The following is a 16,918-nucleotide window of genomic DNA, read 5'->3' as shown; positions in this document are numbered from 1 at the left end:
TAGCTGCAAGACAGTAAGAGCTGCAAACTTAAGAAGGATAGCATGGTTCAGTAAATGGATGATCTACTATACCCCTGATAGACTCCACAAAACGTTTCCCACAGTCGATCCTAGATGCTTTAGATGTTGACTAGCAACCGGGGATTGGCTTCATGTAGTGTTTACATGTAGCTACTTAACGGACTTCTGGCAAGATATCTTTTCAGAAATTAGTAAAAATGTTTGCGATTAACCTGCTCCCTGGTCGTTTAGCCGATTAATTTTCATTGCAATATTAGTAGCAAGATCGCTTATTCTAGTAATTGGAAATCCAAGGTGATCCCGACAATTTCCCAATGGTTTACTAAAATGCAAAGAGTTTTCAAGTGGGAAACCATCTATGCAAAAATGGTAAGCTCTGTTGCCAAACTTAACAGAATATGGCTGAACTGGGAGTGAACTAATTCAGCAATTGGCATGCGCTAATGTATGAATCAGCCAGGTTTAATTTAGGTACTTGCTTTTAGACGAAAAAGATGATAATTCTATCCTAAGCACGGTACTATTAGATATGCATGCATGCTTTAGGTTCTACGGTTTTGGCCTTATAATTTCTGAACTTTTTATGCAAGTTATTGAAAACCTATCCTTTGCTCTTCTTTTTAAGGAGATATAACGGAAAATCTATCTCAAAGACTTTACTATTGAGAATCAGATATGCAAATATATTTTATTCGTAGAATTGAAATATATCAGGTTATATGTACTGTTTTCTATGCTGAACTAAATATAATATGGCAGAACTGGAAATGAACTAGTTTAGCAATTGGCATATGATAATGTATGCTTCGGCCAGGTTTAACTTCACTGATTGCAATGAATTCCTTTCGTACTGCTAATATCTAATTATCTATTCTTATTATGAGCTCGGCATTATACTGGAGGTGAACTTTTTAGCAATTGGCATATGATAATGTATGAATCGGCCAGGTTTAATTTAGGAATTTTGCCAACTGCAATGAATTCTGTTTGTACTGCTAATATCTAATTTTATTATGAACTTGGCACTTTATTGATGATACTACTTAAATGCTTAGTGAAAATGTTGTTCTTTACGTGACGTAAGAATCCCTCGAAGACAGGGCAAGGTATGCTCTTAGAAGAATAAGATGATAATTCTATCTTAGGCATTTGAACTATTTATTCACTCCAGAAAAAATCTAGCCCTTGCTCTTCTTTTTGAGAAAGGGAATCTTATCTCAAGCACTTTAATATTGGGAATCAGATACGCAATTATGTTTTATCAGCAGAAATGTAATATACCGAGTTTTATGTCCTTCTTCAATGTAGTTTGAATTCTCTACGCACTGATTATTTTTTTACTTGATTCACAATGAATTTCGGATTCTGTACTATTGCAATTGCATTATACTGGTTTCTATTTTTTTTCTTCTTTTTTCTCTTTTTATGTCTGTATGGCCCTTTCTTTGCTACATTGAAAATAAAATGTAAAAAAAAAGAAAAAAGCCTAATCATGTTATCAATAATAATGTGCTGCTTCTTCTGCAGGCTTTGGTTGCAGTTTCCTCAAGTGAAAGTGGAGAAGCCAGCAGATTGAGAAACATTCTGTGCCTGATTCACGTGTTGGTGAGTAACATGTGGTGCTCTCAAGATTTGGGTGTGACAACAATTTAACAGATACTTGAAGTCATGAATTGTTGATTGAAAAAAGGTATGGGATCATGTAATCGAAAGCCATAAATATGCTTTAAGACATATACAGCAACATTTGATTATGTTATAAAAACAAAATAGGGCTTCCTTTTTGGGTTTTTCCTAATATAGGTCAAGCGCTCAAGCAGCTCTAGTCATCATTTCTTGGAGTGGGATAGTGTCCACAGGAAGTGAGGGCTAACAGACCTATCAACTTGCATGGTGCCAGCTTGAGTCACACAATATTAGCTTTCTTCACACGGTCACATGGTGATGAGCCAATATCACACAGTGGCAGGAACAACAAGCCTGAAACCCTTCCACTGAGGGAATTTCCATCTCATCTTTGGTGGCTCTATGTAGCCGATGCCCATTAAAGAGTGTGCAGCGGTATCAGTTGCAGCCTGAGAAGCTTTTGATTTGTGTGGGGGGGGGGGGGGGCTTGGAGGGGCTGGTGGAAGCAGGGGGCAGAACTGCCACTCAGGCAGTTCTTTGTGTGATGTCTAGCCCATTCAAGACCACCCTCCTCAGACAGTGAGAAAAATATTAAGTTGGCATGTCTGGGATCATGTGGTAATACTGCATGGATGGTGTGGTAATACAGCACATTTTCCCTGCAAAACGTGGAATATTGCATTTTCGCCTTAACAAAAATGTTGTTGATTGAAATTTGTGACGGGAAAAATGCCAGGTACGTACAAAATGTGGGCATGACTTAAAATCCTGAAGGGCATAAAACCCTGTTTGCACCCAAGTTGGTATTACTATTTAACTCATATGAAGAGCTTCTTTATAAATGATCACAATTCTGTAAGCCTTTTTACAGAGGCAACTTTATTTGAATGTAGCATACGAGTTCCTTCCTTCATTACACTTAGATTAATTATTTATTAAAATAAACAATAATAATCTGTTATAGCAGGTATTGCTGATGTCCACAGGTTAAACTGAATTGCATTTAGGTGCTATTACACATATACAAACTGCTCTGCCCGCTAACAACACCCCCATACTGACATGGACAAGAACTTTTGAGCACTCACTTCCCAGCTAGATCCACACATTCCATAATTACACTGAGACATTAATGTGAATGCAATATGCATTCCTCACAATTTCTAACCCATTGTTCTCGCCACACAGCCCTTATCAAAGATTTGAGACTCATCCACTTCCTTCTCTTCACCCAATAATTGATGAGGAAGAGAGTGCGTGGGTAGGTGTTCAGGAGATTGCTCTCAAATGGTTACACAACTTCTTGGATTACAGATTCCAAACAATCACTCTTGGCCCCTATAACTCCCACAAGATTCGCTTGGACAAGGAGGTAGCACAGGGCTCATGCTTGACCCCCACTTTGTTCAATATATATATGGCACCCCCTGCCAAGATCATTGAGCCTTTCGGCTTTGGAATAATATCTTACGCTGACGATACTCAGCTGACTTCTGATCTAGATTCAACCAAAGAACGTTTTGCAAAGGGAATGCTAGCCATCTTGTGTTGGATGACTGACAATTACCCACAATTGAACACAGTCATGTTGGATGACTGACAATTACCCACAATTGAACATAGATAGGACTGAGATTATGCTGTTTGGCAAAACTATCCCTCTGTGGTCAAGCGATGGTGATCCTCTCAATTAGGATCCGTCCCATCTCGAAAAAAATATGTGTGAAGAACCTTGGCATAAAAATTGACCAGACTCTCTCTATGAAAGATCATATTCTGACTACCCTGGGGCGTGCTATCATAATATGCGCACCCTACGCAAAATATTTCCCTACCTTCCAATGTCTGCCTGAAGAACATAAGTCCAAGTCCTGGTAGTGAGCAGACTAGACTATGGAAATGCTCTACTAGCTGCAGTTAATGAGACACCTGTTGCTAAACTACAGGTGGTGCAAAATACAACAGCCAGACTTATCCTTAATCTTCCGTTGGGCACCCTGTCAGCCCCTTCATTTAAAGCTCCACATTGGCTGCCAGAAAGAAAAAGGAGCATTTTCAAGATATACTGTCGCACCTGTAAGGCCTTAAAAGGGAAATGGTTCCAGGTATCTTCAACAGAGAGTTAAATCAGATGCTCCTATCAGAAGTTTAAGATCTAAGGATAAAGCCCTTTTGTGTTTCCTCCCCAAATTCGTTTGGTTAGATGTTGGGGAAGAATAATTTCTTATCTAGCTCCAGCATATTGGAACTTTTGCCTGCTCGAACTATTGCCGATTTAGGAAATTACTGAAAGCCTCCCTCTTCCAGTAGTGATCCCTTCTGGTCGATGCTGCCTGATACTGTCTTGCAGCACCAAGATGCCTATGGGTGATTTGAGCACTATATCAAATGTAATTAACATAACATATTTGCACCCCCTCACTCTATACCACTGTCTCTAATCTTGTGTAAGATAATGTGTCTATCTCAGCAGGGGAACAACCTTTACAACGCAACTTTTACAACGCACTACCTTTACAACGCATTTTTTACAACGCATAATCCATTACAACGCATGACATTACAACGCATGACACTACAACGCATTTTTAAAAACTACCTTTACAACGCATTCCATTACAACGCATACTACCATTACAACGCATACCATTACAACGCATAATATTACACTACACTATCCAACACTTACCCTACTGTTGCACCCCCTGGAGTTAGAATAGTAATTTTTACCCCTATACTATCCAACACTTACCCTACTGATGCACCCCCTGGAGTTAGAATAGTAATTTTTACCCCTATACTATACAACACTTACCCTACTGTTGCACCCCCTGGAGTTAGAATAGTAATTTTTACCCCTATACTATCCAACACTTACCCTACTGTTGCACCCCCTGGAGTTAGAATAGTAATTTTTACCCCTATACTATCCAACACTTACCCTACTGTTGCACCCCCTGGAGTTAGAATAGTAATTTTTACCCCTATACTATCCAACACTTACCCTACTGATGCACCCCCTGGAGTTAGAATAGTAATTTTTACCCCTATACTATCCAACACTTACCTTACTGTTGCACCCCCTGGAGTTAGAATAGTAATTTTTACCCCTATACTATCCAACACTTACCCTACTGTTGCACCCCCTGGAGTTAGAATAGTAATTTTTACCCCTATACTATCCAACACTTACCCTACTGTTGCACCCCCTGGAGTTAGAATAGTAATTTTTACCCCTATACTATCCAACACTTACCCTACTGTTGCACCCCCTGGAGTTAGAATAGTAATTTTTACCCCTATACTATCCAACACTTACCCTACTGTTGCACCCCCTGGAGTTAGAATAGTAATTTTTACCCCTATACTATCCAACACTTACCCCACTGTTGCACCCCCTGGAGTTAGAATAGTAATTTTTACCCCTATACTATCCAACACTTACCCTACTGTTGCACCCCCTGGAGTTAGAAAAGTAACTTTTACCCCTATACTATCTAATACTTACCTTAAATGTAATTTAATATTATGCGTTGTAATGGTATGCGTTGTAAAGGTAGTATGCGTTGTAATGAAAATGCGTTGTAAAGGTATTTTTTTAAAATGCGTTGTAGTGTCATGCGTTGTAATGTCATGCGTTGTAATGGATTATGCGTTGTAAAAAATGCGTTGTAAGTGCATGCGTTGTAAAAGTGTGCGTTGTAACGTCATACATCCTCTCAGCATATTCATTCTCAGACTCTCATTCTTCTATCTCTGCTGTCACTCTGACTACTGTTTTTCTCCACAACTATGACCCCTTCTATATAGGCAAATTCTGGGAATTCTAACATTCCTCTTATAACGGCAATCCACAAAGTCATCTTTCTAAAAAAATAGGTGGAACCTAAAACTCTCAATGAGATTCATTTGAGTTTCTTCTGCTCTAAAGAGTAGATAACGACCTCCACACTGAGCAACCCACGTCTCAGCTGTAGGGTGGTAGACGAACATTGGACAGAGCTTGCAAACTCGAGTGTTGTTTTTGATTTGAGCTGTACTTTTTTGCCTGAAACCTGATTTGATGGAACATCTCACCCGATTTATCCAGCCAGTGCAAAAGTAGGGAAAATGCTGGATTGCGGAGGAGTAAAATGTATTATTTCCACTCCAATCAGAGCAAAAGTAGGGAAAGTGTTGGATTGCGGAGGGGTACAATTTACTATTCCCACTCCAGTCAATGCAAAAGTAGGGAAAGTGTTGGATTGCAGAGGGGTAAAATTTACTATTCCCGCTCCAATCAGTGCAAAAAGTAGAGAAAGTGATGGATTGCGGAGGGGTAAAATTTACTATTCCCACTCCAGTCAGTGCAAAAGTAGGGAAAGTGTTGGATTGCAGAGGGGAAACATTGACTATTCCCATGCCAGTGAGTGCAACAGTAGGGAAAGTGTTTGATTTTAAAATTAAAAAATATATATTATTCCCACTACAGTTAGTACTACATTACAAACAAAAAAGTCTACAAAAACAAATTTTAAAAACAAAATAAAAATATTAATAAAATTATTTAAAATGGAATATGTTAAATGTAATCAATGAAAACTAAAATATTTCTGAAAATTAAAAACATCATAATAATATTACAAACAATATAAAACATTAAATGCACTATAATTATTTCACAAAAAAATTCTCTTAAAAAAGTATTTTTAATAAATTACATTCATAAAATAAATGTAGCTATAATTTCCTCCCACCATCTACCCCTACAAAACTTACAACCAAAACCTAATACTAAAATAAAAACACACATATTTTACAATATTAACATAAATATGCATTAGCGAATATATATGTATATATATTTAATTAAAAATGATTAAATATGCAATTACATTTATTTAACTTTCTACAACATACCTCCACAAAATATACACAATACTCTTAAAATGTAATAATAAATTTAATATGCAATTACCACATTAAGGGCCAGATGTACATCCCTTTTTTGTGCTCGCAAACAGGAGAACGGCCCGTTTGCGACCGCAAAAAGGGGACATGGCATGTACAGACGCTATTTTGCGAGTCACTGACTCGCAAAATAGCGTTTGCGACTCTCGCTATTAGGAATGGGCGTCCCTTCCTAACAGCGAGACTCACTGCCATGTAGTATTGTTTGGCGACCGCATTTGTAGATGGTTAACCACTCGCAAACAGGAAGGGGTTCCCAGGGTGTGAGTGTGTGAGAGCACAGGGACCACTGCCTGCCCTTTAAAAATTAAACTGAAAAGTTTCATTTTTCTTTTTTAAATGCATACTGTTTTCCTTTAAGGAAAACAGGCTGCATTTAAAAACATTTAAAACTGCTTTATTTAAAAAGCAGTCCCAGACATGGTGGTCTGCTGACCCCAGCAGGCTACCATCCATGGGAGTGCTAGCCATTCCCAATGGGGTCGCAAAGTGCGCTTGCCTCATGAATATTTATGAGGCATGCAATTTGCGGCCCCATTGGGAATCACTAACGGTGTCTGTGACACTGTTGTACAGTGCCTTTTAAATGTTGCTTAGCGAGGGAATTTGCGAGTCGCAAAATGTAAGGGTCGTACATCTGGCACTCAATATAAAAAAAATCATTATTAACATTTTTTGAAATATTTATAACTTTAAATCGATTTAGTTCCCACCCTAAACCCCTATAAGCTCCACAACTAAAATGAAAAAAAAATACTTCAACGATTAACTTAATTAATGTTTAATTAAAAAAATCCTATTAATAAAAAACAATTATTTACAATTAAATGACTACCAACTCTGTACACCCATAAATCCCCAAACCCACTCATAAAAAAATACAATAATTAACTAATAATATCACCATAATTAGTGATCAATTAAATAAATAACATTAATTAACAATTTATTTAATTCAATTACTTTCCACCCTCTACCCCAATTACCCCCACGCCCCATATAATTTTTTTCCCCTCAATATTAACTTAATTAATTACCAATTAAATAATTAATATTAATTAACAGTTTTAAAACAATTATTACACAATTAACCAAATTAAATATTCATTAATAAATGAATAAATAATATTTTACAATAAATAAACATAAAGGGCCTCTTTATGATGGCAGTTGGACATCCTGGCAGGAAACGGACTGCCTGACTAGCTGTCGGCGGTCCCCCCATCGGTATTAGGATGCGACCGCCTTCAAGGCAGTGGCAGTGTGTATCTTTTGAATTACGGCGTGTGCTGCAGGCTTCAGCACACGCCGCAAGACAAAAAAACACATTTCAAACATCCCTGCACTATGTGGTAGGCACCATGTGCAGGGATGTTTAGAGGACCACCATAGGTGCCCCCCAGGGCCCATGGCAAAGGCCCAAGGTGAAGGGAGGGTCCGCTATGGCCCCCCAAGTGATTTTCCATCTGCCATGAAGGGGTCAGCGGAAACTGACATATCTCCTACTGCGGTGCCTGAGCAGGCACTACCACCATTGTAGTTATTACAGTCAGTCCAACGAGCTCCTTGAGTCTGGCGTATTAGTGTCGGACGGTCCCTCCACCCGCCGACCTTCCGCTCGATATCCTAATGCAGCGGGCGGTGTTTCGTGGTCCGATGGCGGTGGGACCGTCACTGACGGCTTGACTGTTGTGGTCCCACCGCCATTGTAATGAGACCTAATTTTTTATGATTAAATTACTTCTCACCCTATATCCTTATAAACCCACAACCCGCAATGGTACAAGAAATAATATAAATTATAAATTACTTGAAATGTAATAACTACTACAATTCTCACAAGTACATAAAAAAGGTTTTACAATATTAAAAAATAAATAAACTACATCGTATACATATAACATATATAACTAAATACATAACAAATAATAAAAATCGATATTACTTACCTTAAACTCAGTATTCTTGAAAACGATATTCTTGCACTCACTATTTCCATTCCACCAGTGGTAATACTGTCACTCGATATTTTTGATTCAATATTCTGTTTCACTTCCCTATAAATTGTATCCATAAAATGCAGGAATCAGAGCCTGGTTACAGTATTTACGCAGCACCCTGTACCAATTCCTAACTCCTGTCAAACTCATTTTTACAAAGAGATGTATAAACACGTATGACTCATCACTCATTCCCAGGTAACTTAACTTTTAAAAAGCGGTTGTCTGATTAACGCTATACAATAACCAGCAGCTCTCTGTCCCTAAATGCACACTTATTTACTCCCATGACATCTGTTTTTTGGCTATGATGATATCACCCATCCTATCAAACCCCTTACTCTTCGAGGATTCCAAAATAGATCAAGACAGTGAGTCCTAAATATTTACAATCCTGCAAAGATGTGAATGCATGGCATGCTGGAACCTGCCTTGAATAGAAAGAAAGCCTTAACATGACTTTTAAATGCATGGAGCACTTTATAACTGGTATTTTTCTGAAGCTAAGCTGGTAAATCAATTGCAGCCTCTTTCGCTTTGTGTGCTAATAAAAAATTATCAAAAACTCTGGTGTCCGAAAAAAGTCAAATCACATTATCCAATAGCACTACTTGATAACCGGTCTGAAAATGAGGTAGCACCAGTCCTCCCTCAGTTTTATCCAACTAAAAAACTGAAAGTTTTACCCAGGAGTGTTTATTATTCCAGATAAATGTAATTACCATTGAATCTAGCTCTCTGAAATACGCCTTGCTTATCTTAATGGGGGGGTTGAAAAAAGGGAGAAAAAAAAGTGTAAAGAAAGGCCTTTTAATTGAAGCCACCGTACCTATCAATGACAGAGGGAGTAACGTCCTCAAGTAGGGCTTTAACTTTGCTCAGCATGGCATTGTAATTTCGCTGGACAAGTTGTGAATTATTATTTGTAACGTATATTCTTGAATTGGACGTTGAAGAACAAGCTGATGATGAAAGTTTTGAGGGAGATCTTTAGATCTTTGAGTGTTGCATTAAAAACTCGGCACTGTTTTCGCTTGGTTTACCTTATAACCCACTAAACCAGTAAATTCTAGAATTTCATTCATCACCTTTTGGTTATTACTCCTGTCATCATTTAGATACAAAATAATATAATCAGCAAAAAGTTTAATTTTCTACATCCCTTCCAATAGTGGAAAAATGGCCTCTTGATTACATATTTTTTTGCCAATGGATCAATAAAAAGTCTAAAGCGAATTGGGGAGATGAGGCATCTCTGACAGGTGCCTCTATTAATTTGGACTGAGCCTACATCATTTGAATTATTAATAATTCTAGGATCAGCGTAATGAGAAGGTTTTTAAGCATTTTTCAAAAATCGGTCAGGAAATCCAAATATAGTCAAAATAGGTTATCGATTTGGACAAAGTAGAATGTGTACCGGGGGGGATATGTGAACCGTCGGTTGTCTCTTCCCCAGAAGACCACTGTACAGTGTGAACTACAATGTATGTAATGTAACTACGCCTGCTACGTTGAACAGTATGTACTGACGCATGTATAACCTGATGCAAGTATACCCTGTGAGGTAACGGAACGGAACTGTATAACATGACCAAAGTTTCTTTATGTTAAATAAACAGAATTTATAAAAAATAAAAAATAAATATATAGTCAAAATAAAGAATTAGTCCCGCCCAGTTTACTAAATTTACTAAATCCAAAGTCTATTCAGTGACCATCATATGTATAGCAGTTTTCTCTTGATCAGTGGAAAAATAATCAATGACGTGGATCAAAAAATGTGTATTCGCAGTCATAGACCTATTTGGCAAAAAGCCATTCTGATACCCATACTTTGAGCAGTAGGGATAACTCGAAAAGCATGCATTTTTGTAAAAAATGTATAATATGAGTTTAAAATTCTTATTGGTCTACAATAATTCACATTTGTGGGTGACATCATTTTTGAGGAAGCTAACTATAATTGACTCTTAAAAAGATCCCTCCCTAAGATGATTAAATAACTCAGTTACAAATGTACAAAGCTCCTTTGCAAACATTTTACATACCTCAATAGGGGTGCCATCGTTCCCCGAGGCCTTTGCAATAGCCATATTTTTGAGGGACATTGCTACTTCTGGAAGATCTCTTTTATCTAACAATATATCACTTTGTAGCCTCATCATTTGGGGCAGAGAAAGAGAACAAAAATATTCTTCAAGCCTGGATGTGGAAACTAAATCAGCTCGCTCGTACAGATTAACATAATGATGCAGAAAGACTTCAGCAATCTCCTCATTCTCAACTGTTCATCTTTGGGTATCTGGTTCTTAATCTCCCTGATCTGTTGTTTCTGTTTTTTCAACCTAGTTGACCTGGCGAGGAATATACCTATTTGCTGACTGTCTTCATGCACTTTCAGCTGAAATACTCTGTGATTACTGATCACGTCCCCAAAAAATCACTTCGATCCTGAAACATCTTAGCAAGCTGTTCCTTCTTATGCTTTCTAGAAAGCTGACTAGGCCTATCATGCAGAGCTGCATAGTCGCTTGTAACGATCTCAACTGCTAATAGAAACTACAGTATTTTACTCTTTTATATTTTACTTTGGTTAGACTTGCAAGCAATCACCCATCCCTTAAAAGTGACCTTGAAGGCCTCCCATACTATAAAGTCAGATGTAGAGCGACAATTCATTTAAAAGGATTATTTTATAAAAACTATTGTTTCCTCAAAGCCTGGTCTGATAGTAAAGTTTTATAAAATTACCACCTATGCCTTTCTATTGCGGGATATCTATTTGAAATTACAGTGTGACAATCGAGTGGTCAGAAGATGTATTTGCTGAGATAGCCACTGTCGTCAACTCAATCGCACTTGATAATAACAAAATATCTAACCGAGAAGCAGTACGGAATTGACGAGAAAAGCATGTAGCATGGAGGAGATTTTGGGGATCAATACGCCAAGATTCGACTTCATCAAAACCCTACCCATTTTGGGTTTTAGCTGCTTTTTAGCAATATTTGGCATATCCATTTTAATATCCTGGATGAAATTAAAGTACCCCCAAAAATCAAAAAATCTTCTGTATCCATAGCAATATTGTGAAGCTGTTTCATCGTATCTGCATCATTGGGAATCGGCCCATCGTAGTTCACCAAATTCAAAATAGGATCCCGAACTGAGACCTCAACCCAATTTCATCTCCCTTTTTCATCCCTAATGACATCCTTCACTTTCCAGTCAATAGAATTGGCCAAATAAATTGCCACACCTCCCATTGCAGCTCCTGTAGAAGTAAAATATGCATGCAAAAATGTCCCTGTGATAGTGATGTTAGGGCTATTATTCTTAAGATGAGTTTCCTGAAAGAAAATCACTTTGGGCTTGAACGAGGACAGGCAATTCATCACAGCTCCATATTTAAAACTGTTTAACAAGCCAATATTATTGCATGTAATTATCTTTATATTTTGAGCCATTAAACTATATTTGGAAAGTTTGTCACAATAAAACAGTAATCACCACCCCACTTCCCAGCACCATTCCCCCAATTCAATCTCTGCCTCTTTTGCTGACACGTCTTCTTAACATTCTCCTCTATTCCTCTTGTTTTTCTGATTTATGCAAACCCCAACCAACCCGATACCACCTGGTCCCTAAAGTGTCACCTGATACCCTAAGCAAAAGGGTAACTGCCTGTCTTTTCCTTTTCCTTCTGTAGCTACAGAAGGATCCCTCCTACGCCACACCTTTAATATTCACTGGTTTACACCATTATTCACCCATAGCATATTACAAAACAGTTAAATAGTTGAAAGGCAGTAAAACAGGGTTAAGATTGAGTAACACTGCCCCTCTGGATGTCTGCAGCAAATATGCCTCAACAAACAAGCCCATGCCTCCCCTACTTTAGAGAATATATGAAACTGGCCTTCATACAAGACCTAGAGTTTTGACTGTTGAATCAGGGAGGCCTGTAGACCACCGGACTTAAACTGTCCCAGAAGGCCCACAAACTCTTCGTCACCGGGCTGCTGTTATCGTCATATCAGAATAGATGTGAAATAGCGACCGATCATACATGTTAAATGACTTGCGTTTTATTGCTGTTGCCAGTATCTGTTCCTTGATCCAATAGTCGGCAAAGTTAGTGAGAACGGTACATGGATAGTTCATTTTGGCAAAGGTTGGGTTGGGATTCGATGTGTACTCGAGATCGTCAAATCCTTGCACTATGTATTTGAATCCATTTTTCTAATAGATGAGTTGGGTTGGTAGATCCTGACAGATTTCCGTCACCTTCTGGCAAACCCACAAAGCGTAGATTATATAGTCTGCCATAATTCCCTAGGTGTTCTATATTGCTAGATAGTGGCGGAATCTCCTTCGGGGGGTCGCTAGCTCTTTATTTTGGATGACCATACTGTCTTCCAAGTCTGAAAATCTCTTTGTGGCCTGCTGAAGTCTAATAGGTAGCTGTGTCAAGTTTTGATCTATTTTGGGCAATCGCTGATGAAGCATATCAGTCTCCTCTTTTTGAGACTGTTTTCAAGGACGACTTCCAGTTGATGCACTAATGCCTTAGAATGTACATTACAATGGCGGGCGGATGGTTGGCAGGTGGAGACACTGACAGCCACGCATCCAACGGGCTCAAGGAGCCCATCAGTGCGTTGGAGGGATTTGAATCCCTACAACAGAGACGATGCCGTAGGTATCACAATGTCCGTTGCCGTCGTCCGTTTCATAGCAGTTAACACGCTATGAAAAGGCAGGCGAAAAGGACTTTAGGGGCCCCTAGTGGGCCCCCATTCCCCCCTTGCTCACACCCTTGGGTTCTGTGCCCCCACAACATATTCTTGCACCATGTGTCAAGCACTGCATTGTACTTGCCACACAGTGCTGGGATGTGCAAAATGTGTATGTTTTGTTCTGCGGCATGCGCTTGCAGCAAGCAGCACACGCCGTAATACAAACCATACACATTGTGACCACCTAGAAGGCGGTTGCATCGTAATCCCTATAGCGGGACCCCTGATTAGTCGGGCGTTCCCAATTCCCAAAAGTCCGACTGCCATCATAATCAGGCCCTAAGCTACTAAATCTTACAGAAACAGGATCTGTAATCAATTTTGCCAGCTGCTTTATCAGATAGTGATCAGAACTCAAGGATGCAAGTCCTTCTGCCAATGCAGGCGAAGAAGCTTCAGTTGAGACTCCGTCATTCGCAACCTGATTAGATACTGAAATAGATTCATGGCGACTACTAAGGACCTCTCTCTCTTGTCAGGGGCGTAACAAAGGCCCCCGCAGCCCCCGCGGTGCGGGGGTGCCCCCAAGCTCCAGGGGCCCCATAAGCGCACTGTACATTTCCACTCACAGACTCTGAACTCCGGGACCTAGTGTTAAAGTTAACTTGTCGGTCAATGTGCTGAAAGAGCACGGTTTTGACCAGAGCAGCTGGTGAATGTGGGCGAGTGATTGGGCGCACATGGTCCGTGACTGGCTACCCTCCCCTCCCAGCTTTCCACACCACCTTGAAGAATTGTCATAAGCAAATTATCTTTGGAAGGCGGGGGGTCAGGGACCCCCCGGCCGTATTTATTATACAAAACAATAAAAGGATGAATATCAACATTACATCAGTTATGCAAGAATAAGCAAAATTCATGACATTAGATTTACAGAATCGTAGACAAATATCAAAGGCTAACCTTAACAAACGTCTAATACAGCGTGTTTCCTATCCGAATCTAACATCCTGCCGGAATTTTGCATTCTAACATATCTGGCCGGACGGCAAGGTCGCTAACCGGTGTCAAGTCCTACTAACCACGCCCTTACCCAGAGGTGCGCATGCGCGACGGAGGACCGCCTACCCCGTCGGCATCGTGAACTCCATTTAACCAACAAGGAGGGCCCTTACACTTTGCGTCATATGCTGACGTCATGGTGTATGTGCGGGGTGGCTACCAGCCTAAGGAAAGCGTGACTCCCTCCCCCGCATTTTTAGCAGCTAGCGGATATTCCTGCCCCTGAAGTTCTAGGAGGGACCAGTGGCCCCTCCCCCTGGGCCGCCCCCTCCGTGGATGGTGACGCCCCCCTTAGGACCTTAAATTGCTGCTCACCGATCATGACCTTACCGCCTGACCAACCCTAATAAATACGACGATGAACCTAGAAAAAGAACTCGCTAAAGGACAACTACACTACACTAAAACCAACAATATAGATACGAAGCATGCTGTGCTAATGGGAAAAAGGCCTAAGTACACACAATATTACCTTTTTAATGACACATAATCACAGCTATAAAACGGGAAAAAGGCCTAGGTACCCACAACCTTGTTTAATAACATAATCACACCTGTATAACGGGAAAAAAGGCCTAGTGCAGACAACCTAACTAACCACAACCAATCCTACCTTTCAACGGGAAAAAGGCCTATGTCAAACTTACTAACACCCCTGGCTAGCATTGTTTAGTAGCTTGTTTTTAGGGCTGGTGGGTGGGGAAATAATTAATCCGCCCCGAGCGTGGGGCACACGGAAGACACGGGGAGCGAGCCAGGAGCAAGAGGGCGCCCCCCCCGCTCCCCGCGCCTTATAAAGGGGGCTGCACATCGTCCTGGGGGCCCGCACCCCGATCGTCCCGCCCCCTCTGCCCCGGAAGCCGAATGGCTGCTTCCGGGTTCACGGGGGCGGCATCAACCAATCGGTGTTGGGGGCGCGCCGCGCGCGTCATCGCCCCGCGACACACCCCCAACACCGAAAGGCCGGGGGAGGGGGGGCGCCGCACCGCCATGTGGGCGTGAGGGCCGAGTGGCCCCCACTTTACACATGGTCCGTGACTGGCTACCCTCCCCTCCCAGCTTTCCACACCACCTTGAAGAATTGTCATAAGCAAATTATCTTTGGAAGGCGGGGGGTCAGGGACCCCCCGGCCGTATTTATTATACAAAACAATAAAAGGATGAATATCAACATTACATCAGTTATGCAAGAATAAGCAAAATTCATGACATTAGATTTACAGAATCGTAGACAAATATCAAAGGCTAACCTTAACAAACGTCTAATACAGCGTGTTTCCTATCCGAATCTAACATCCTGCCTGAATTTTGCATTCTAACATATCTGGCCGGACGGCAAGGTCGCTAACCGGTGTCAAGTCCTACTAACCACGCCCTTACCCAGAGGTGCGCATGCGCGACGGAGGACCGCCTACCCCGTCGGCATCGTGAACTCCATTTAACCAACAAGGAGGGCCCTTACACTTTGCGTCATATGCTGACGTCATGGTGTATGTGCGGGGTGGCTACCAGCCTAAGGAAAGCGTGACTCCCTCCCCCGCATTTTTAGCAGCTAGCGGATATTCCTGCCCCTGAAGTTCTAGGAGGGACCAGTGGCCCCTCCCCCTGGGCCGCCCCCTCCGTGGATGGTGACGCCCCCCTTAGGACCTTAAATTGCTGCTCACCGATCATGACCTTACCGCCACAGGCCAGCATTGTTTCCCGACGATCTGGCCCCCCCCACAACTCCTGCCTCAAGGTCATCCTTACCTCAGAGAGCCCTTCAACCAAGCTAGGATATTATTACACCATATTCTATTCCCTGCCTCAGTCAAATGAACCCCATCCTGTAAGTACAAATCCTTCCCCCAAATAGCCCCATGTGGGATGGTCTGTAGGTGAGAGGTTCGGAAAAGTTTTTCTAACTTGGTATTGATCCTCTTTACCGAGTGATTCAATGCCCTGACAGATTCACCCCCACGCCACTGCAGACGCGGTATCAGCTGAGACCAGACTACAGTGCAGTCAGGGCACACTCTCCTTACCCAACCCGCTGCTGAAATGATCTCTTCCAGGAGGACCCTCCTACCCAGTCTAGCCAGGTCATTCCCCCCCAGATGAAGAATCACCACCGCCGGTGAGGCTGTATGTTGGGCGACCAACTCAGCAAAGAATCCCCTAAACTGACTGAGGCAGAGACCCCCCCTCCCAAAGAAAGAGATGGACCAACCTTCGTGCTCTAGCTCCCTTCTACCCTTGCCTGCAAAAAAGACATTTTTAGCACGATTGACATAAGAATGACCAACAATCCAAACCCTGCCTGACCGCGTCCCGTGTTCCTGACTGTTCACACTTTGATGAGTCGCCGATGAATCCTGATGATGACCCGAAGCGAGCTCTCCGCCTGCGTCACAGAGCGAAGGAACTGCAAAACCAGAAAAGAAAAACCTGATGTCAGTAATACCCTAGGTACTTTACAACATGTGTACCCGCACATACCGTTTGTAGCAATTGGAATTGGGTGACCATCTCCCAATT

General features: G+C 41.2%; 1 protein-coding gene across 1 annotated transcript in view; it reads left to right on the top strand.

The window, feature by feature from the left end:
* LOC146866278 (uncharacterized) overlaps window positions 1–16,918 on the top strand; it is a 215,626-nt gene that overhangs the window by 183,550 nt on the left and 15,158 nt on the right. The window contains exon 5 of the mRNA XM_085640814.1: window positions 1,549–1,626. Coding sequence (XP_085496940.1) covers window positions 1,549–1,626 — 78 coding nt within the window. The remainder of the gene's footprint in view (window positions 1–1,548; window positions 1,627–16,918) is intronic.

Source organism: Triturus cristatus, chromosome 2_1 (genome assembly GCF_964204655.1).
Source record: "Triturus cristatus chromosome 2_1, aTriCri1.1, whole genome shotgun sequence".
Lineage (NCBI taxonomy): Eukaryota > Metazoa > Chordata > Amphibia > Caudata > Salamandridae > Triturus > Triturus cristatus.
This window is presented reverse-complemented; position numbering and strand designations above follow the sequence as displayed.